Source organism: Martes martes, assembly GCF_963455335.1.
Source record: "Martes martes genome assembly, chromosome: 4".
NCBI lineage: Eukaryota > Metazoa > Chordata > Mammalia > Carnivora > Mustelidae > Martes > Martes martes.
Genome location: NC_137891.1, coordinates 38410181 through 38434361, shown reverse-complemented (window position 1 = coordinate 38434361; position 24181 = coordinate 38410181). Strand labels below are relative to the sequence as shown.

Below are 24181 nucleotides of genomic sequence, written 5' to 3'. Positions count from 1 at the left end.
GGGCGGGCAGAGTTGCAGGAGCGGTGCGCCGCAAGTGCGTTCCGCGCGGGATCCGAGCTCCGGGCCGACGCCCGCGCGGGGCTGGGACAGGTGGCGGGCGCTGGTCCACAGGGCCGCCCTTCTGCCCGCGATGGGCTGCTCCAGCAGCGCCCTCAGCAAGGCCGGCGACAGCAGCGGGCTCCGCAGAGGTGAGCAGGGGACCCGGCCCCAACCCGCCCGGGCCTCAGGATTCGAGTCGCCTTGCTCCCCGGGGGTCCGAAAGGTGCGACTCAAGTGCGCCCCGCCCGGCAGGGGGCGGGCTGCTCGCTGACGACCGGAGTGGGCCCTGAACGCCTCGCGACTCCCTCCGGAAAGCCGCTGGACCCGCGGCGCGGAGGTCTCCGTGCGCCCCGTCGCGCACGCGGGAAGCCAAGGGCCGGGCCCGGGGTCGCTCTACCCGCGGGGCGACCGGGGAGGTGGTGTTCAATCCCTACTGCGTTGGCGGCGGGTTCCCTTAAACAGATGAGTGTTCTCCGACCCTTAAAAGAGGTGCTCTTTTATCTCCCAAAAGTACGAACTTTCAGATTATATAAAGCTGCAAACTCACTGGGAACTGGGAACTATTCGTCTGGTCGTGAGGAGAGACGTGGTACCCATTTTTCTTTTGAGACCTTGCTCTCTCGTCAGCCTTTCAGCATCAAAGATGGTACAGGTGGACGAACGTTCACTCCATCAAGTAGGTTCTTGCTCTTTTGAAGAGGTCAGATACACCTTCCCCTATCCTTGGCTTCAGTATTTCCTGACGAATATCCATGGGGTAAAACGTGGTCATCACCTAAATTCAACAAGTGTATTTTGGACGTCTATTATGTCATAGCCAGGTGTATGGCTAGATGCTGGAGATACACGTGACCCTACTTAGGGATCAAAGAGACAGGCAATAAACAAGTTCAATGGTTAAGTTTCTGACAGTGAGAAGTGCTGTGAAAAGAGTAAGAGCAGATTAATTAACTAGAGAATGACTGGGTTTTATGTGCACTTCTTAGATTTTGAATGGCTAACATTCTTAGACAAAGTTTCGAAGGTTAAGCAAATTCCTTCAAGTTAGTTTGGAGTCATACTCAAGGCTAACGCTAGGGGAAATTTTATATTCCAGTTAATTCCTTTTCAGAGGTCTTTTAGCACCTTGTGTTATTCCAATAACAGAAACGTCTTCCCCTCTGATTTTGTAGTAGAGAGCACAGGATTTTCGTGAATGCTGTTTCAAAGTTCAGACACTGTGTCCTAGTCAGAAGTATGTTTGTTATGTTGCAGTCATTTTCATGGTGTATGATAAATTTATTTCTAAAAGCAATAAAAAGTTTGAAAATAGGCAAGGTCATTAAAACCATATATATAAAAGTGATTCCAAACCCTTTGTCATTGACAACGATGTGAAGTGATGGAAAAATCCGTTCCTAATGTACAGTACTTGCTAACCTTTCTTTTAAAGAGATGAAAGCCTCATACCTCAAACGTGCTCTCAAGAGGCCAGTGCAAAAAAAAAAAATAATAATAATAATAATAATAATAAAAATTTTAAAGACGCTAGAACAAGGAACAATTTCTTTGATGTTTTATTTTATTTTATGAAACCGGGTAGATTTTGCATTCTGTTCCATGACAAATGTTTTGTCCATGAAAAATGTTTTCAATATGAAAAACTGATGAAAATTGATGCTTCAAGAAGATAGACCATATTTTGGTTTCTCTTATCCCCTTCTGTGGCCCCAGATATCCCAGGAGTAGCGTACTGATTTAAGAAGCAGAACACTAGGGGCACTTGGATGGCTCAGTGGGTTAAACCTCTGGCTCTTGGTTTTGACTCAGGTCGTGATCTCATGGGTTGTAAGATGGAGTCCCATCCTGAGCCATGCCTCAGGCTCCACACTCAGCAGGAGTGGGCTTGAAGAGGCTCACCCTCTGCTCCTTCCCCTTGCATGTGCATGCTGTCTCATGACCCCCGCTGCCAAATAAATAAATGGGGGCGCCTGAGTGGCGCAGTTGATTAAGCCACAGACTCTTGATTTCCACTCAGGTCATGATCTCAGGGTCCTGGGATCACTGGTGTGGGCCTCTGCGCCCAGTGCAGAGTCTGCTTCAGGATTCTCTCTCCCTTTCCCTCTGCCCCTCCTCTTGCTCGATCATGCTTTCTCTCTCTCTCTCTCTAAATAAATAAAAGAAATAAATAAATCTTTTAAAAATATATAAATAAATCTTTTTTCTTAAAGCTGAGCACTATATCATCATTATAGATTTTATTTTTTACTTTTTAAAGATTTTATTTATTTATTGAAGAGAGAAAGTGCATGCATGCACGTGAAGGAGCAGAGAGAGAGGGATAAGCAGACTCCATGCTGAGTGCAGAGGCTGAGCTTGATCCCAGGACCCTGAGATCATGATCTGAGCTGAAATCAAGAAGGAGCTCAGCCACCTGAACCATCCAGACACCCCTCATTATAGATTTTTTTTAACTGATAAAAACATAACTCTGGGGAATGTTACTCTTAGGGAAGGGCAAAAGTAATAAGGGGAACAAGTTTTTAATCCTTTCAAAACATAATGAATAACCTTGTTTTAAAAAAAATTTTTATTGGGGCGCCTGGGTGGCTCAGTGGGTTAAAGCCTCTGCCGTCGGCTCAGGTCATGATCCCAGGGTCCTGGGATCAAGCCCCGCATTGGGCTCTCTGCTTAGCAGGGAGCCTGCTTCCTCCTCTCTCTCTCTCTCTCTGCCAGCCTCTCTGCCTAATTGTGATCTCTGTCTGTCAAATAAATAAATAAAATCTTTAAAAAAAAATTTTATCACCGGTATTAATAACCATCAATATAAGTCACACCCTTTCATTTTTTACTGATGCTTTCTTCATTGTTCTAAGTTTTCCTGGATGTTGTTCTGAAAGAAATGTTAAAATGCCCAACAACCAGGTTTAGTGTATAGAAAATTAATCTGCTGCATAAATTGCTCAATGCACATATTGAATCAGTCAACAGGTGTATTTTTTCTGATCCCCAATGACACAATACTCTCTTGTAATTGGATACTATTGTATGTTCATCAGCATTTCAACTCAGTGATCATGGAGGCTCAATAAATAATTCATTCCTGTTTGTGCAGCTCAAAACTTCTTTAAATCCTAAATACAATCCTAAGTCTGTGTGTATGAGTTTTAGATTAAGAAAAAAAATCCAAGTTTATTAAATGTCCTGTAAGTACCTTTATTAAGTGTACCCCTAGTGCCTAACAATACTTGGCACATAGTTGTTGAATTAATTACTTCACTTAATCTTTATGACAATACTCTAAGTATGATTATCTCCATTTCAAAGATAAGGAGCCCTGTGACCTTGGGCAAATTATTTACTCTTCAGAGTCAGAGCTGGGCTTTGAATTCAGGTCCTCTGCTTCCAGAGCTTGACCTATTTCTCCTTAAACCATTTTGTGATAACTAGATTTAAATCTGTTTTTGCCTCAGATCACTCTGGATCCCCATTAGAGATGTATGTCATCTACCTTCCAAACAACAAAAGAAATCTAATGAAGTATAATATAGTATTATAACTTAATAAATTTAATAATATAATTATAGTTTTATCATAATTCCTAGATAAGATCTATAGTAATAAATATGATACAGTTGTGATATGTATAATAAATAACATTTGTTCTATATTAATATATAATAAACATATTTTAATAAGTATTTATTTATCCCAAATGAGTCAGTAAAATATGAACTTTGTGTTTACTTCCAAATATAAACTAGGAATATTTAGAAGATATTTATTTAACCTTAGAGCTATTTTGAGCAGAGTACATAGGTGCAGAGAAACTTCTGGTGTCCTCCCACAGGGATGCAGATAATCCTCATATCCTACCAGACATTCTTTAAATTCACAATATCAACCTTAAAACCACATGGGTTGATGTTAAAATATGTGAACTAGCCTGTAGACTGGATTTGCATTGACAAATTCTGAATTTTCTGTTAAGTAGCTTAAGAACTGTCATACGTGACATAATATTAGCTTACAAGCAAAATAATCGTTAAATAGTGGTTTGGGCTAGATTACCTCTGAGATCAATTATGACTCTAAAATCCTGTACCATCAAAATATGAAGGTACTTATTTTCTGGGCTTAAATTTAAATCAGATAGCGGCTATTTGGTTAGGCAGCTGTTAGGCTAACTAGGAAAAGCCCTTCCACTGATCACATGGCTGTGTTTGCTCGGACCCATCAGAGACTGAATCCCACCGAGCTTCTTTCTCTCATCTCCGAAGGACTACGGAAAGAGACGTGGGGGACCAGGACACAGGTGGGTAGTCAGATAACTATCCAGTGCTATCAAAGTGTTGAACAGGGCCTGGTATATGCTACTCACACATGGGTTTTTACTGATTGCCCTAAAATGTGGGAGGAAAGAGGCTTTTCTTTCCAAAAGAACGATTAGACAGATTGAGCGGACTTTCTTGTATTTGTGGAATCAAGTCTAAATTTGGGGGCCATATTCTGTTCCAAATTTCTGTTCTTTTCAGCACCCCGAGGGTCCGGTGGAATTGAACACAAAGGTTTTGTTGATTTTACGGACTTTAAGGGACTCACGGGTCTCTAGGTTTTCATACCTGAAGCTTCCCCTCTGTGCTGCCAGCCTCCTATGTCCATGTGTGATCCTTGCTCTGCTCTTCCCTAATATAACCATCTGTTTCTGGCAAACTTCTTCCTGAAATCTTCCAGCTTCAGCACCAGCATGGACGAAGTAAATAGATGGTCATTATTGACACATTCACTGCTAGGTTAATAGGTACATTTCCACTGCTGGCTATAATCATTTGTTTATTCTACCCTCAACTCTCCACTAGCTGCTTGGAGTCCGTGTTACCAAGGCAATTGAATGAGGCTTGAATTTCACACTGTTATGTGAATTGTTCTTTGTACTGTGGAGATACCTTCAGCCAATATTTTCACACAGTGACATTTTAGTCCTAAGTAGACAAACGTTTTTTCTTTGTAATTGAAGTCTAAATATCATCAACATTAAAACTCATTTTAATAGGCTTGGCTGCAGATATTATATATAAAAGTGGGATTTCTTCCTTTATAATGCTGGAAGTCAGGGCGCCTGGGTGGCTCAGTCGTTGGGCGTCTGCCTTTGGCTCAGGTCATAATCCCAGGGTCCTGGGATCGAGCCCCGCATCGGACTCCCTGCTTGGTGGGGAGTCTGCTTCTTCCTCTCCTACTCCTCCTGCTTATGTTCCCTCTCTCACTGTGTATCTCTCAAATAAATAGATAAAATCTTTTTTAAAAAAATGCTGGAAGTCTAGACCAAGTCTAGTATGTCTTTGTGTCCCTTCTAGAGCCTGGCACACAGAGCTTGGCAAGTCTTTGTGGTTGGGTGGTTATTACATACAGCTAATTAAAATGGAATATAAGAACCACATACGTGGCTCAAAAATTTGAAAACATTTGAAAAATACATGCTTTGAAAAGTATACCTCCTGCCCTATTCCCACCATCTGCTTAGTTCCAATCATGCCCATGGGTAAATACTTTTATTGAGTGAAGGTTTTTTGGATACTCTTCCAAAATTTGTTTATACATTGCAAATATCGTTTCCCACTCCCATCTACAATATCCAATGTAATTTTTAAAGATTTTATTTATTTATTTGTCAGAGACAGAGCAAATGAGAGAGAATGCAAGCAGGGGGAGTAGCAGGCAGAGGGAGAAGCAGGTTTCCCACTGAGCAAGGAGCCGGATGTGGGACTTGATCTCAGGACCCTGGGATCATTCATGACCTGAGCCGAAGGCAGACATTTAACCAATTGAGCCATCCAGGTGTCCCTATAAAATGTATCATCCTGGGATGCCTGGGTGGCTCGGTCGGTTGGGCATCTGCCTTTGGCTCGGGTCATGATCCCGGTGTCCTGGGATCGAGTCCCACATCGGGCTCCTTGCTCCACGGGGAGCCTGCTTCTCCTTCTGCTTCTGCCTGCCACTCTACCTGCCTGTACTCTATCTCTCTGACAAATAAATAAATAAAATCTTTTAAAAAAATAAAATAAAATGTATCATCCCCACTATTTTTCACCTTGTATTTTTTTCACCAAACAAAATGGAGATCTTTCTATATTGATATATAGAGAATGTCTTTCTCCTTTTTTACCCTTGCTTAACAATTTATTGTGTGATTTGTTTGACCAGTCCGCTACTGATGGACATTTGGTTTGTTTCCAATCTTTTCCTGTTGCAAACAAGGCTGCAGTGAATTCCTTTATATATACATCATTTTGAATGTGTGCAAGAGTAACTGTGGAACCATTTCCCAAAAGCGGCATTACTAAGTCAAAGGGTATGTGCCTTTATGATTTTCATGGATAACTGCGTAAATGCCTTCCTTAAGACTTGTACCAGTTTACTCTCTCATCAACAATACGGTAAGTTTTTTTTTTTTTTTTTAAATAGAATTGAAGGATTTTCGAGATTAGTGCAGCTACATCAAAACATGGGCTTGGAGGGGAAGGCAGGAGACAGGTAGGAGTTCCCACTTGGTTCCGGGTATTTAAGACTCTGATCCCCACGAGAACCTTCTAAAGCAAACATCAGTATCAGCAAAAACAGCTAGGAGACTGCAGCTTATCGAGGAGAGATAACTTGCCCGAGATCTCAGAGCTAGCAAGGGATAAGGCTGCAGCCCAGTTCGTGTGACTCGGGAGCCCCTCCTCTTCTCACAGTCCAGTTCCATCTGAGGTCCAGCCCCTCTTCTGCCATAACTCATTGTATGGCCCGACCTGTAGGAAGAACACAATCCCTGTCTGTCCAGTGGGTGCATGGGTGGATGGCTGGATTGACAGAGATGGGAATTCAAGGGCACGAGGGTACCACATAGAAAAGCCGAGGGAGAGTAGGAATCGGGACCCAGGGAATAACAAAAACTTGGGAGGCAACGTTGACTGAGGTGGGCTTGAGAAGAGAGTAGGTTGTGGAGAGGGGTCTCCTAATCAGGCAGGCAAGTGTCAACACAGCCAAACAAAGCTTCACTGTGTTCTTTTAAATCATGCACCTGTAAGGTTGCCCCACGTCCCAGCTAATGTGCACAGTTTCACTTCTGTGTTAATGTTTTACAACATCAGGTTTAAAATAAAAACCTACCACTCGTGGGGGGTTCCTGCAGGGCTCACCAAAACTGATAAAGAACACCAAACTTGGCCAGGCTTCAGCACCTGGTGTGTTTAAGGGTATGTAGTTCCAGGTAATTTTTTTTGTTTTTAAGCAAAGTACCAGACTGTAGCTCTCCAAGTGAGTGTTAATGTCTGGAAAGCATCAAAATAACCTCAGAAACCTCTTTACTTTCCCAGAGACATTGCTGTTGTTGATGTTCCTTGATCCCCTCCCTGGGAGTTGCTGTCTAGCTCTAGAGTTCATTCTTTTGTATATATTCAAGGATATCAGAGATTTGCCCTTTAAGGATGAGGACTGAAGGAAAAAACCCACCCACATTTAAAAAAAAAAAAAGATTTATTATGTATTTGAGAGAGAGAGAGAGTGAAAGCATGAGCCAGGGGGAGGGGCAGAGGGAGAGAAATCCTCAAGCAGACTCCCTGCTGAGTGAGGAGCCCCACACAGGGCTCGATCCCAGGACCCACAGATCATGACCAGAGCTGAAATCAAGGGCCGGGCCGACTGAGCCACCCAGGTGCCCCACATTGTTTTTAATAGCTAAATGTCTATGGGAATTGCTTTATGAAGGTGGACAAAATAGGCCAGGTAATGATCGTATGCTCAGAAACAAGGAATGGTCATTGGAAATAGGCAAGGAAAAGAAAGGGCATTTTCTTCCCCATGGAAGGGCCCAAGGGGCTGTGGGTCCCCAGGATAACTGGGCTGGGCTGCAGTGACTGGATGGGCTCGAGTCTGACATCTTAGGAAGGATGACCCTCTTTTCTCAGACTACATACTCAGCAGTCCCTTTGGCTGCTCCTCTAGGCTGGCTTCTCCAATAAGACAAAGACCTCAAGACTCGATAACATGTTCTTTATTCATACGGAACACTCCTTGACATTCGAGTGTGTATGGTTCTGAACACTTGCTTTGAGATGAGCACATCATATAAAGCTGGTTACGTAAGTGAAGTGTCCAAATGTGCCTTAAAAAGTCAAGATATAAGATCAAGAAATATCCATAGACAGCAAAATGACATCCTCGCCCTCTCTATCTACTTTAGGGTCACCAAACGTCACATTTCATTTACAAACAGCACACTCTGTAGTCATGACAGTGTAATTCAAAGTGGGCATCAAAATAGCACCAATTAACATCAGCTAGGATAAAATGAACTTGACCTCATGAGCCACAGATTGAAACTTCTCTATGTTTCAACAAGCCTTCCCTATGACCTGAGCTCCTAGCCTTTCCTGGCTTCTTTGCAGCTGTTCCGGATGACTCTTCCCCATCAACCACCACCCCATCCCCCACTTCCCCCCTACCCCCCACCCCCAGCTTCCCAGAGTGAACCTCTCTCTCAGTGATTGACCTGCCTCCTCTCCATTAAAAGAAAGGTCCTCGGAATCTACTTCTTTGGATGCACCAACAAACCAAGTAATTGTGTTTTTTTGTTTTGTTTTGTTTTGTTTTTGTCTACGAGTTAATTGCCTGTTCCTCTCACCAGCATTTTCCCGTTTGGGGACAATACTTCCTCAAGCCTAAAATATATTTGTCCTTACATTCAGTGAAAAGGACCTTTCTGCTTTATTCAGAGGCTTGTTTTTAAAACATCTTTATAAAGGGTCCCTGCAGGATGAAAACATGACACACTTTGCAGACTGCCCTGATTGATCTGTCCTTATTATTTTCTCAGTCTCACCCAGCTAATGCTCCTCTAGTCTAATTTTTCTTTTTTTTTTTTCTTTTTCGTAAAAGGAATGCTTTCTGACTTCTTTCTTTTTAGTAGATTTGCAAAAGAAAAGGGACTGTTAAAAATATTAAGTTAGTAATAACACAAGTGGTACAAAAATTAAAAATCATAAAAGTGGTATGTGAATGACCAAAGTTTTTCTACAGTTATCAGATCTTATTTTGCTAGGTTACATCCTCTTGTATTTTTGCTGCTATACTTAAAAAAAACCACACACACAACTTTTATTTTTAGATTTATAGGAAGATTATGAAAATATACAGAGAGCTCCCACAGACCCCATACCCACTTTCCCTTATTATTAACATCTTATGTGAGTAGGGCATGCTATCACAATTAATGAACCAATATGAATACATTATTTTTTTTAAGATTTTATTTATTTATTTTAGAGAGAGAGAGAGCAAGAGTGGGAGGAGGTGCAGAGGGAGCAGGAGAAGCAGACTCCCCCTGAGCAGGGAGCCCGATGAGGGGCTCAATCCCAGGACCCTGGGATCATGACGTGAGCCGAAGTCAGATGCTTAATTGACTGAGCCACCCAGGCGCCCTCTGTACATTATTATTATTAACCAAAGTCCAGGCTTTATTCGGATTTCTTCAGTTTTTCTCGAATGTCCTTTTTCTGTTCCAGAGTTCCATCCAGATTCCAGAATGTGTTTAGTCATTGTGTTTCCTTAGACCACTCTTGACTATGACAGTTTCTCAGACATGTTTTAGATTACCTTGACAGTTTTGAGTACTGGTCAGGTATTTTCTAGACTATCCCTCAGTTGGGTTTTGTCTGCTGTTTTTCTTCCAGTGCTCATGGGGTTGTGGGTTCTGGGAGAAAGATAACAGAAGTAAAGTGCCCTTCACACCACATCATCTCAAGGGTACACATTCTCAGTGTGACTTATTACTGCCTCCCTAAGCTTCTCTAATCCTCCGTTTGAAGACTCTGAAGCTTGGGAAAGGGTAAGTGTAGGAATTTATTTTATACTCTCGTCTTACTGAAATCTTCTAGCTTAATCATTGCCGTGATTCTTGGTCAAAACTGCCTCTTCCTAAATCAAAGCTTTTTCTTATGCCCTGCTTTATGAAGAAGCTCATTCAATTCAATTTTCAAATGTCTGTTCCAGAGCCCCATGCTGGCCTCCCAGGTGCTTAGGACTGTAAGGGGAAGACAAGTGGCTTTTCATTCTGGAAAAGAAGATCCCTCACTTCCCTCAGTGCGATCTGTACTGTTCCCTCACTGTGGAGGCAAAATCATCGGAACCGAGTGTGGGTCCGCAGCCTGAGAGAGTCACAGCAGTGGTCACCTGAAAGTCCTGGGGTCCTACTCAGTCTGCCACTGCTCTTCTGGTCCTAGGGCCTCAGGGGGGCACTGACCACCCACCCGTCCATTGTGAATACGACTGCTCTGCTGTAAAATTTAATATTTGATCCCAGCCCCTAATTTGCTAACTGCTCATGGGAATACTCGGCTTCTCAGGCATGGGCACCTGCCCCTGGCCACAGGCCTTCATACCCTGCACCCCACCTGAGTCAAGCACAGGCACCGTGGCCGAGCTAGGGGAACAGCCAGCTCACACCGGTGTGGCCACCTGCTTGTTGCCCTTGGAGCGCAGGGTAGAATAGAACATGCATTAACCTTAAGTTCAGAGGAGAAATCAGAAGTCTCCTTTTTCTGGACCTCCCCCAGGAGGGGGCTTAGCAAACCCAGCCGGTTCTGTGACATGAAGGAAGCTTGAGAAAAATCTCCCTCTCTGGTGTGGAGCTCACTTAGACCAGCCTGGGCCCTTGACATTGCTAAATCAGTGTACTCACCTGATCCCCAGTGCTGACTCTATGACAGGCGAGTATGAGGATGGAGCCTGGACCCTCTGTCTAAGGACGAGCAGCAATGCCCATGGAGAGTGAGGGACACGACACCCAGCAGTTCTGTGTGTTCACCATCCCCTTTCGTCTTTCCTAACCTGTTCCCTTGTGCCTTTCCCTGGGGACCCCAGAGTGCAGCTGTGGATACCCTAACCACATGGGGATCTCGTCCAAATACAGATCTTGGTTCAGTGGGATCTGGAGTGGGGCCCGCGAGTCAGCAAACACACAAGCAATAAAATAACTTCCGGGTCACGCTGATGCTGCAGGTTCTGGGCCCATAATGTGCCTGAAAGCACCCAAGTCTTCCAGGTAGAATCAGACTTCCTTGGGCTGGAATCTGAGTTCTGCCCCTCACAAGCTGTGCACTGCTCCTAGATGAAGGCTCGTGATCTATCTGTGCCGTAATTTCCTCTGCTGCATGCTGAGGATAATAAGACTTGCCTTGTGGAGTTTTTTAGGAAGACTGAATGAGGTAATGTACAAAAAGCTGAAGGTAGGGGCAGCTGGGTGGCTCGATGGGTTAAAGCCTCTATGTTCGGCTCAGGTCATGATCCCGGGGTCCTGGGAGAGAGCCCCACATTGGGCTCTCTGCTCAGCAGGAAGCCTGCTTCCCCCTCTCTGTCTACCTGCCTCTCTGCCTACTTGTGATCTGTGTCTGTCAAATAAATAAATAAAATAAAATAAAATCTTAAAAAAAAAAAAGCTGAAGGCAAAGCCCCTCAACGAACAGGAGCCACTGTTGTTCCTTCTGGAGAAGCAGGGTGGACGAGGTCTGTTGAGGCTGGTCAAGTGTCACAATGTGGGCTTGTCAGAGACACGATCTTCACTTTCTCTCTCCTCTGCCTCGTTCATTGAAATGCCTTTAATTTTGAGACTAGATTTCTGCCCAAATGCTGGATCCCCGGGTGCCAGTAGTAAGCATCAGTCAATGAAAAAATGTCTTTCTCAGTGGTGAATACTGTTGCTCATTTCAAAAGTGGTGTTTTGTGCAACAGCTTCTTTGAAATAAGAGTTTCTCTTCTAGGAGTCGAAAAATAACCAAAGGAAATGAAATTGGAACATGATTTCTGCAGTAGGTGACAATTTGTCATTACTTGGCCCTGTAGCTCTTAAATATCAGCCTTTCCCCTCCCTGGCCTGGCATCTCTGCGTCAAGTGTTCCAGAAGTGTCTCCCCAATGACATGGTCTTGTTCCTCTACAGTTAAACCTCAACATCAGGTTCACCTTCAAACTTGATCGAATTTACTCTGGGATGGTGAAAACTCATCTTAGAGAGTTCTGTTAGAAGGTTGGCTTCTCCAGTTTTTATTTACCCTCTTACAGGACTTTTTGGTCATGGTTTCATACTTCAGTTACATGGGGTTTTGCATAAGTCCCCCTCTCTTCAAAATGAGCGCCCTGTTCACATCTGCCCATGACAGAGCGCACTGTTGGGGATGAGCCCACGAGGACAGTGTTTGTAGACACTTTGGTGAGAGAAATGGGCAGAAACATCTAGAGCAGCACCACTGGTGGGCCCACAGATGTTTGTTGGATAAATGGTAGGATGAAATTGAGGACAAAGCAGAGCAAGAAAAGGAGAAGATGAGTAGACTCTTCCCTGGGGGCTGGTGCCTGCTGCGTCTTGGTTCCCAAAGGTCCAAAGTAAATGACCTAGAAGTGGTGGCAGCGAGGGGAAGTACCAGGGCACCCCTTTCTCACCAGTTCTCTAGAAAACCTGCGAGGTCTTTGGGATGTCTAATATGTCACAGCCATGGGATAGGAAATATTGACCTCAAGTTTTCCTCCTTGCTGGGTAGAAACTTTTCATGTCTGATCAGGGTAATGAACTGAGTTGAAAAGCTTCCATCATAATGTGAATTTCAGGTATGTTAGCTCTCATTCTAATCCCTTCTGTAATGTTGCCTAGTATTTCATTTCTTTGTGTGCCTATCACAACGGTGCTTACAACAAGGGTTCTGTTAGTTCAGCTGTCACAATAAATTTGTACACGGATCAGCTTACAACAGAACCAAGAGAGAGAATGAGCACCAAAGGATTAGGCCCAGAGCAGTGTATGATTTGATAAAATGTAGGGTTCAGAAAACACACACATCTTTTTTTTTTTTTTTAAGATTTTATTTATTTCTTTGACAGACAGAGATCACATGTAGGCAAAGAGGCAAGCAGAGAGAGAGGAAGGAAAACAGGCTCCCTGCCAAGCAGAGAGCCCGATGCGGGGCTCGATCCCAGGACCCTGGGATCATGACCTGAGCCGAAGGCAGAGGCTTTAACCCACTGAGCCACCCAGGCGCCCCAACACATACATCTTTAAACAAGTTTGGATGTGGAAACAATGTGTCCCTCCACAGTATTTATTACATAATAATACAGATTAGGCCGAGAACGTCTTCTGTGGGTGGACCAAAGATCTCACTGCTTTCCAAGTTTGTGTGCTAGGAGAAAGGATGTCATCGTACCTTCTTCACTTTCCAGTGTTTAGGGGCATGTTTATCCCAGCTCCTTAATGTTGCAGTTCATTCTTTCCATTGCTAAGTTAGCTGTAATTTATTGGCAAGGCCACCAGGAGGCCATAAAGGACCTTTGTGAAATTGGAAAAAGATGCCCTCCCCACTCCTGACACCCCTTTGCAGGTGCCCAAAGGCTGGAGTTCAGCTCTCCCTCACCCCTCGGCAGGACACCCTCTGTGGTGAGAAACCTGCACCCGCATGGCTGTTGTTGCCCTCAGTTTACCAAGTACCTGCTTATGTCACACACTCTGTTGAGGACCTACACACATTATTGCCTCAGTCAGTTCTCTGAAGAGGCCTGAAAGGCAACTGTCATATCCCCATTTTGCAGATAAGGAAACTGAGGTCTTGAGGACTTAGGAACTTGTCCAGCTCACACAGTCAATTAAGTGGTGGAGTCAGGATTCATATCCAACATCAGAATAGTCTGGAATACACTGGTCCAGATGAAGAGAGGGGAGGTTAAGCAAATCCCGAAATTGTATTTGCCTCAGCGGGTGGGGATAAAAATCCTCTGAAGGATAGAAATCTGGTGCCTGAAGGGAAGCGTTTGTGGTGACTGCAGACTTCATTATTTTACTCTCTGAGAAGTGGTTTGAAACTACCATTTGTTTTCCAGCTGTTTCATTTACTTACTCCAATCGCTCTTCATTTCTGAATAAGCTTAGAGAAGGTACCAGAGTTGGAATGAATGAAATTACTTTACTTTTCTGTTTGTCTACCATCCTCTCTTCCTTGCTAGCGCTGTCGACTGAGGTCTAATACCGGTGATGGTTAACATGGGTTATCCCTCAGTGGTGCCAGTCACGAGCTAGTGCTTTCCACTCGCAAGGTGACACACGGAATCCTCACAGCAACTCTGCTAATACTGTTTGCACTATACAGCTGGTGAAACTGAGGCATAAAGAGCCATCATCAGGCTAGTGAGGACAGGAATCAGGACTTAGACCCACTACCTTATGGGTGTTGTTTTCAAGGTCATATGATCTCTGTCCTCTCCTTTAGAACAGATTATCCTCTTCTGTCACATAAGAGAAAGAACTTTTGGGCTGTTCATTAAGAACCATGACCTCCAAAATACATTCATTTCAAAATTCAAGCAGAATGCAGTTAATCAGGGCACCTGGGTGGCTCAGTGGGTTAAAGCCTCTGCCTTCGGCTCAGGTCATGATCCCGGGGTCTGGGATCGAGCCCCGCATCGGGCTCTCTGCTCAGCGGGGGGCCTGCTTCCTCTTTTCTCTGTCTGCCTCTCTGCCTACCTGTGATTTCTGTCTGTCAAATAAATAAAAAATTAAAAAAAATTTTTTAAAAAGATTTTATTTATATAAAAAATGCAGTTAATCGATAGAAATACAAAATGAATGTATCACTATACTTAGAACATTCTCTCTCTTTCTTTTTTTTTTTTTTAAATATTTTATTTATTTATTTGACAGAGATCACAAGTAGGCAGAGAGGCAGGCAGAGAGAGAGGAGGAAGCAGGCTCCCCGTGGAGCAGAGAGCCTGATGCGGGGCTCTAACCCAGGACCCTGGGATCGTGACCTGAGCCCAAGGCAGAGGCTTTAACCCACTGAGCCACCCAGGCGCCCCTCTCTCTTTCTTTTTTGGTGTTCATTTTATTTATTTTTTCCTCAGTTTTTATTTAAATTCCAGCTAGTTAATATACAGTGCAATATTAGTTTAAGGTGTGTGGAATTCAGTGATTCATCACTTACAAACAGCACTCAGTGCTCATCCCCACTGGTGCCCTCCTCAGTACCCATCACCTGTTTTACCCCCCTCACTCACCGCATCCCCTCCAGTAATCATCCGTTTATTCTCTATAGTTAATACTTGGTGGTCATTTTATTTTTTTTATTTATTTTTTAAAGATTTTATTTATTTATCTGACAGACAGAGATCACAAGTAGGCAGAGAGGCAGGCAGAGAGAGAGGAAGGGAAGCAGGCTCCCCTCCGAGCAGAGAGCCCGATGCAGGGCTCGATCCCAGGACCCCGGGATCATGACCTGAGCCGAAGGCAGAGGCTTTAACCCACTGAGCCACCCAGGCGCCCCATTGGTGGTCATTTTAAAGATGTTTTACCTCCTTTGGGCTACTATAGGAAAATAATAGAGACGTGGCATTCTTCTGTAACATTTCCTAGTTTGGTTGGCTGTTTTCAGGCTGTATTATAAAAATGTTCTGTGTTGAGGACATTTGCCTACTTCAAGTTTATCTGTAAGATTAGGAAAATACCTAAGAATGAAAATTGATACTGTGATCACGGGCATAGATGTTCTAGTTATGTGGCAAAAATTGATAGATCACTTGGACACTTGCGACACTCTTTGTGGATAGAGAACTTTTCACAAAGCTTTTGATTTTGGAGAAGAAAACTTGGCTGGGTCTGATGGCATAATATGTCTTTCAAAATATACAACCGAGTGACTTTGTTTGGGGTGTGTTGTGACATCCCCCGCGGCTTTCTGCTCTAGAAGATTGATGCCTCTGGAATGCACCCACAGCAGGCCCAGCTGCATGGAAGTCGTCCGTCTCCTATAACTGACAGTACTAATCACTGTAATAACTATTTTACCGGCAAATATAATTTGGCAGACATCTGTGATTAGTATATTAACACATTTCCCTGTTAATTCCCTAAGGCAGCCATCTCCAGAACATCCCTTGTGAGATCTAAATGAATCGTCTCGTCATAATGAAGTTTCTTTATAGGCCTGAGAGATCCCTTTTGTTAAGTGGCCTAAAGGGCTATTCATTTGAAAACTTCATTCATGATGAGACCTGAGGGAGAGCCAACGGATAGCTTCTCCCTGTTCTGACATTTGACTCCTGGGGGGACCCACTGCCAGGGCCTGGAATCGCCCCCAGTCCTTCCCAAACTCTGTTGCTCCAAGCCTCGGTTTACATTACTTTCCACCTGGGGCTTCAAACCCAGTCCCAGAGGCGAGACGGGAGATGATTTGATGTGAACAAATGTATTAAAAAGAGAAACAGGAGCACCTGGGAAGCTCAGTCACTTAAGTGTCTGCCTTGAACTCAAGTCAAGATCTCAGGATCCTGGGTTTGAGCCCCATGTTGGGCTCCCTGCTCAGTGGGGAGTCTGTTTCGCCCTCTGACCCAACCCTCTTGTGCACTTTCTCTCTCACTCACTCTCTCTCAAATAAATAAATAAAATCTTTTAAAATAAATAAATAAAAAGAGAAACGATTGGCAATGAGTTGAATTAATGATAATAATACACAAACTAAGGAAGGGAAGAACTATGACATTATTAACTCAGGGAGAAATGAAAACTAATTTATGCAAAGTAATAGCTTACTGTTTGGCTCAGTTCCTCCTAGCAGACATATTCGTTCTATGGACATGTACCTGGGTATTGATTTACCCAAATAACATAATTCCTATTTTCAATGATTGCTAATATACAGTGGCTGAATTGAAAGGAAATGTGAATGTGTAAAGGGAGAGGGTAGGGGGTGACAGAAGTGGGAGAAGAGCCCACATCTTTATTTTCCATAGTGGGACTTAGCAGAAATGCCCAAACTGAGAGATTATGAAGTAGCAATTTGCTTAGAGGTATAGAAGAAAAATATCTCTCCAATACAGCTAAATGAATTAAAATACTTGCCCCTAGGGAAGTGAGAAGAGATCCGAGTTTTTATTTTATTTATTTATTTGACAGAGAGAGACACAGCAAGAGAGGGAACACAAGCAGGCGGAGTGGGAGAGGAAGAAGCAGGCTTCCCTCCGAGCAGGGAGCCCAAAGTGGGGCTCGATCCCACAACCCTGGGATCATGACCTGAGCCAAGGGCATACACTCAACGACTGAGCCATCCAGATGCCCCAGGAGATTCAAATATTAGTTGTGCATCTTACATTAGATAATGAGATGTATGTACACCTATGTAACTGGGGTGGGGAGTAACTTAGGGAAAAAGATTTAAAATAATGAAAATAAAAACAATCTTCAGGGGAAAAAAAGATAGAAGTATATCACCTAGAGGCCCATTTTAACATGTTGGTTTATTTCCTCCCAGTTATTTTCACCCTCTGTTTGTGATCGTCTTTCTCTTCCCCCCTCTTTCCCTTCCAGTGATTAACAATGCTGTAATCATACTGTAATAAAATTGATAGCTATCTTACTGAGCACTTAGGGGCACAGCAGACCGTGTGCTAATACACACTTTATATGCACCATTTCATTTGATTAACCCCACTGTGCGTGCTGAAATTTTAACTTCTATCATAATTATGTTCTTACATTAGCATATGGTCTTCATAATCATCTTTTTTTCATGGAAAAATAATATTCCATCCAGCAGAATATGTGCCTTTCCCCTCAATTATTTGACTTTTAAGTTGTTTGCCACCTCTTGCTGTTATAAGGAATACTGAGATGATATACTTAAAGCTTTTTCCTGACATGTATGTTTTTAGGATAAATTTCCAGAAGGAGGATTCCTGGGTCATAGAGTAGAATCACATTGCCAAGTTGCTTGTCTTAAACTGTGTAGGGCACATTCACGTTCAGTGTTTAATGTGATGCCTCATGCAGCTTGGAGACAAGTAGTGAGAGAGAGTCACTGCCATTTGATAGATGAGATACTTAGGAGCTAAGTCTTCAAGGTCACGCAGCTGGAGGAAGGGCCAGAATTAAAATGCATGGTTCCCAACTCTTTCATGACTTCTGCCCCTCCTCCAAAATGAAATGAAACCCAGGCTGAGCTGTCCCTGTACTTTCCCTTCCCAGATGTCTTGGTCTTCACCTAGTGGAGCTTCTCTGTCATGGGACCCTTTCCTTTCACTGAGGGCCATTCTTCTTCAGGAAAAAGGAAGACCTCTCTAGCAGCCCCCAAACCACACACTGAAATCTTCTACCAGGGCTAAGGAGGAGAAAGAGCAAGAAGCAGAAAGAACAGGAGAAAACAAAGTGAAATAGGCTTCCTTAGAAAATGGGACAGGAACCATGAGAAGGTGTCTGAGGAGCAAACACGAAAACACCGTGGTTTTGGAGGACCTTAACGCTTCAGATAAGGTGTTTGAGCTGAAGACAGTAAAGAAGTTCGACTTAGGGAGTGTTAGGGTCATGGTATGGCCTTTCTTTATTCAGTTGTGCACAGGACTTTCTTGAATGTTAAATCTACTTTTAAAAAAAGATTTTATTGATCAATTGATTGATTTGAGAGAGGGGAGTAGGGGCAGAGGGAGAGGCAGAGAATCTCAAGCAGACTCTGTGCTAAGCCTGGAGCCCGACGCGGGGCTTGATTCCACAACCCTTGAGACTGACCCAAGCTGAACCCAAGTCAGACGCTTAACCGACTGAGCCACCTAGGCGCCCCTAAATCTATTTCTTTTTTTAAAAATTTCTTAATTAACATATAATGTATTATTAGCCCCAGGGGTACAGGTCTGTGAATCACCAGGTTTACATACTTCACAGTACTCACCATAGCACATACCTTCCCCAATGATGTCCATTCTTTCTTTTTTTTTTTTAATTTTTTTTTTAAATTTATTTATTTGTTAGAGAGAGAGTGAGCGAGCACAGGCAGACAGAGTGGTAGGCAGAGGCAGAGGGAGAAGCAGGCTCCCCGCCGAGCAAGGAGCCCAATGTGGGACTCGATCCCAGGACGCTGGGATCATGACCTGAGCCGAAGGCAGCCGCTTAACCAACTGAGCCACCCAGGCGTCCCCATTATTTCTTGATGGTGATATTCTTTCTCGGGCTAGAAACTAACCAACAATTTGATTTTTTTTTCTTTTTCTTTTTCAAGTGAATGATCAAAAAGTAACATTAAATATGTATTTTTTTTCAATAACAGAAGAAAGTGAGTCCTGCTTTGCTCAACCCAAACCACGGACACTGGGAAAAGAATCCATTCTTTATGGCAAGGTAGAAAAGGAAAGTCCTCCCCCCTTCGAGAAGCTCAAGATTTCAGCAGTGTCTACAGCTAACGGTGTTAAATCCGTCCGTGAACGGCCCCTGGCAAACAGTGCTGTGGATCCACCAGCATCCACAGAAGAGGCTCAGGCTCTAGACGGACCCGAGGAGTCAGGGTCACCCCAGCCAGGTGGCAAAGATGATACTCCGGGTATGGGAGGAAAGAAGAAAGACATGGGAGCGGTGACAGAGGCTCAGCCTTTACAAGGAAATGCTGAGACCGAATTTGGAGGAACAGACCCCAAGTACACCAAGCCTTTGAGGACCACAGGAGAGAGGGGCTCTCCGGGAGCAGTGGAGGGTACTGAGAATCCACAAACTGCCAGACAGATGAAACTTCTAGGAACATCTGAGAAAATCCCTCCTCTGGAAGCAGCCAGAGAGCCACAACCTCAAGAAGCAATGGAAAAAGGTGAACAGACCCAACTCCCAGAAACAGTTCCCAAGGGGAAAGAATCTCCAGAAGTGCTGGAAGGAAGTCAGTTTGTGGAAACAGCTGGAGAGCGGCAACTTCAAGAAACGTTAGGAAAAGATGAGCAGTCCCAACCTCTAGAAACCATTCCCAGAGAGAATGAAACACCGGAAGTGTTGGAAGGAAGTCAGTTTGTGGGAACAGCTGTAAACAGTGAGTTGCTCCAGAAAACTCACGAAGGTCCCAGAAACACGGAGCAGAGTCAACTTGAAGGAATGATAGCTGGAAGCATGGAGCATCCAGTGGGAATTCTAGAAATAGGAGCAGATATGGAAATGGTCAGGAAAAGTCACACTAATGAAGAGGACCAACACGTTGAAGGTAAATTTATGCTGGTTGTGTAGATGTGCTGCGTGAGAGATCATCCCTGGGGACCACTGTTTCAGGTGGTTGGACTTCATTTGACCCAAACCGAAAAGGTTTCCATACCTGGAAAATAGGCTTTTGGCTCTCCAGCAGAAATTTTCTACACTTTGGTCTTAGCCAAATGGCTGGGAAGTGATCCAGCAAAAATTTTCTAAAGCAGGGCGCCTGGGTGGCTCAGTTGGTTAAGCCACTGCCTTCAGCTCAGGTCATGATCCCAGAGTCCTGGGATCGAGTCCCACATTGGGCTCCTAGCTCCGAGGGGAGTCTGCTTCTCCCTCTGACCCTCTCCCCTCTCATGCTCTCTCTCACTCTCTCTCTTGCTCAAATAAATAAATAAAATCTTTAAAACTTTTTTCTAAAGCATTGTCTGTGTCTACAGTTTTTAACCTGGAGTTGTCATTGTTGAATGCAATTGGATGTTGAAGGCAACGTGTTAAAAGTTCTGAATTTTTCCAAGTTTACTTTTCATTGGGCCCATGTATGGGATGAAGATCCAAAGTAGAGATGAATAGGTGGTTAGTGGGGAACTCACCTAATGAAAGAATGCCAACTAATGGATAGAACAGGGCAGTTTTCATCTTTGCCAACTTATCCTTAGGAAAAAATAAATCACTGTCAGTCTGCTGCTGTCCTCCCACTGGCTTCTTGTCCCTATGTGCTTTTAAAATGTACTTGACCTTGGGACGCCTGGGTGGCTCAGTTGGTTAAGCGGCTGCCTTCAGCTCAGGTCATGATCCCAGCGTCCTGGGATCGAGTCCCACATCGGGCCTCTTGCTCGGCAGGGAGCCTGCTTCGCCCTCTGCCTCTGCCTGCCACTCTGTCTGCCTGTGCTCTCTCTCTCTCTAATAAATAAAATCTTAAAAAAATTAAAAAATAAATAAATAAGTAAATAAATAAAAAATGTACTTGACCTAGAAGATAGTATCTATACTGTTCTTTATTACAGTCATAATTTAAAAAAAGATATCTTCTAGGCCATGATCTACATTTTGGTGAGTTTTAGCTGCATACTACTGTGTAATTGAGTAAAGCATTCATTCATCTGCTTCTTAACTCATTTACGACCACAGCAGCAGTTTTTGAGTCCTAGTCATATGCCAAGTGCGGGGGCTACAGGGGTGAGGGATAGGCCCTGTTCTCCAGGGGCTCCCAGTCTGGTGGGAAGAAGGCAGAATTTAAACGAATTACCACAATCTATTGAGGTGTTTTAATGAAGGTGTGTAAAAGTGCTCCGGGAATAACAAGGGAGGAGCAAGTAAAAACATGTATTTGTCAGACTAGGGTTAGCAAACTTGGGTCGTTAGGGCCTAGGAGAATGACAGTGAATCAAGTGAGGGGCATGTGTTGTATCTTGGGGAGCCCTGGGCATGGTAGTGAACAGGTGCACCAACGTGTTAAAAGAGGCAGCTGCCTCTTGGCTCTGTCCATGAGCATAGGGCCAATGTTGCCCATGCTGACTTCTTAGGGAGACAAATTTGTATCTACAATGTCCAGACTTTTATTTATTTATTTTTCAGACTTTTAACTGTTTGCAATTAATGATTGTTTTCTTTAAACACCGTCATGGCCCAACAAAATAGGTTTATGGACATGCCTAGACCACCTTTTCACTTAAATATAAATGGAACTTTTTATTTATAATATGTTCTGCTCTCACTTCTTGGCTAATTCTGCAGTCTCATTTTATATAGGGGGATGCTAAGGTAGGAGATGTCAAGTGACATCGGCCATTCAGAGAATCTGAGAGAATCAAGGCAATTGCCTCTCTTGACCCCACCAGAGAAACTTACTAATTAGACTTAGAGAACAGAAGCTGCTCTATTGGAAACCAACTGTCAGGTACTTTATTGTTAATGACAAATGAGCATCTCTTAATATCTCCTTTGGTTACTTTTCCAGGTGAGACAGGAGAAAAGGTTGAAACAGAGGTGGAGAATGAGAAAGGAAGTGAAGGGCCTGGAACAAAAGAAGAAGAAACAGGAGAAGCCGTGGATCTTTCCGCAGCCACATAAATTGGCATGATGGTAGAAGGATGAACGGACACGGTGTGTTGTAACAGAGAGAAAAATGGACTGAAGTGTGTGGGTATAGATTTATCTTTTAATGTGTACGTATTTTATACAAAGAGTGTGGTTATCATGTTCTTGATTACGTTGTTCCATAAAACTTCTAAGCTGTAGACAGTTGTCTTAGGCACTTAGAATAGTAATACATTCAAGACTGCAGCAGCCATCGCCCATAACAAGTAGGGTATACAATTACTGGAGGGTGAGGGTGTTTTCTTCATTGTGGTAATAGGTTTATTCCGTTTAGAAAATGAGACCCTTGGGGCGCCTGGGTGGCTCAGTCGGTTAATCGACAGCCTTCGGCTCAGGTCATGATCCCAGAGTCCTGGGATCGAGCCCCACGTCGGGCTCTCTGCTCAGTGGGGAGCCTGCTTCTCCCTCTCCCTCTGCTGCTCTGCCTGCTTGTGTCTCTCACTCTCTCTGTCAAATAAATAAAATCTTTAAAAAAAAAAAAAGAAAGAAAATGAGACCCTAAAAAGAAGGTATAAGCCTTAGCTGTAGGGGGTTGGAGAAAGGAGTTAGCACATATTAGGGAGCTCATGATGATAAGGTTACACAGTTATAATTACGATGGGATAAGAAAGAACAACAATGTCAGGGCAAACTGTACCTAGTGTTTCTTTCCTGTTGCAGAATTTAAAGCTGGTAGGAATCTTGGAAAGTGTGTTCCTCTAGTTACGTCTCACCTGAAGTCTGTCTACCGCAGCTGACTCTCATTTATCACGGTGTGTTAAATGTGTTAACAAAATCCTCATCAAAGGAATGCATCTCTGGTGCTGTTGTAAGATCAGGCATTTCAACACTGAAAGGCTATACATTTTCCATGTGCCATTTTGAATGAGCTGTTGATTTTGCACCTATGTGAAGGATTTCAACTGGTGTTATCCTTTTGACTAACATTAAAGGTATTTTAAAAAATGGACTTTTAAATGTATTTCAGAAGCAACAAACAATAAGAATTCAAACCTAGATTAGGGGGGCACCTGGGTGGCTCAGTCAGTTAAGCATCCTTCTCTTGATTTTGGCTCAGGTCATGATCTCAGGATTGTGAAATCCAGCCCTGCACGGGCTCTGTGCTGAGCTTAGAGTCTGTTTAAGATTCCCTCTCACCCTCTCTGCCCCTCCCCCCACCCCTGCACCGGCTCTGCGCACTCTCTAAAAACAAGCAAAACACCTAGTTTAGTTGCCTATGTGAAGTTTATTCCTTGGGCCCCATTATTTTTGTTTGGTTTTAGATTACTGTGGTTTAATGTTAGGCATTAGAGGTAGAAAGGAGCTAAGAAATTAGAATTTAAAAACCATTTATAATGGGGCACCTGGGTGGCTCAGTCAGTTGAGCATCTACCTTTGGCTGGATCCCAGGATCGAGGCCCGCCTCTAGCTCCCAGCTCAGTGGGGAGCCTACTTCTCCGTCTCCCTCTCTCCCCTGGCTTGTGCTCTCTCTATCCCAAATAAGCAAATAAAATCTTTGAAAAAATAAATAAAAACCATCTATAATATTTCATTAATTTAAAATGTTATACCATCGAAAGTTACTTTTTAAGAATTCTTCCAAAATTCCCAAGGGATTTTGGTGAAAGATTATATGTGAATGGTAACAATGATAGCAATCTTGCCTACCCTTGAGTGCTTTGTGTTCATGAATATCAGGATAGAATTATATTCTGGAAACACTTGGTGTCTTTTCTTATTTGCAAATATCTATTTTTTAAGATAACTGTTCAGATGAATTAACAAGACTCTTTTAGTTTAGCTTTTATATTAAAATGACTACTAAGATGACCTCTAAGTAATTTCAAGAATATAGGCTACAGGGAAGAATCATCATCTTTATTCTGATTTTAATATTAGTTTATGTTTGTAACTTTAAAGAGTGGAAGTAGACAGCAAGAGGAAGTGCTTGAGCAGGTGCCATTCTCTTTTCTGCCAAGTTGCTGGATTGTGATTTTGTTGAGAGCAAGGACCCTTTTATATATCTTTAATGCAGGCATTTAGCCTCTTCAGTGGAACACGAAAGGTGCTTGATAAATATTTG

General features: G+C 43.3%; 1 protein-coding gene across 1 annotated transcript; it reads left to right on the top strand.

Annotated features, from left to right (window-relative positions):
- Positions 1 to 22588, top strand: ERICH5 (glutamate rich 5). Its single transcript, XM_080802595.1, has 3 exons — positions 1 to 188; positions 19124 to 20035; positions 21980 to 22588. The coding sequence occupies exons 1-3, from the start codon at positions 131 to 133 to the stop codon at positions 22090 to 22092; spliced, it is 1083 nt and encodes a 360-aa protein (XP_080658721.1). The 5' UTR covers positions 1 to 130; the 3' UTR covers positions 22093 to 22588.
- The last annotated feature ends 1593 nt before the right edge of the window (positions 22589 to 24181 follow it).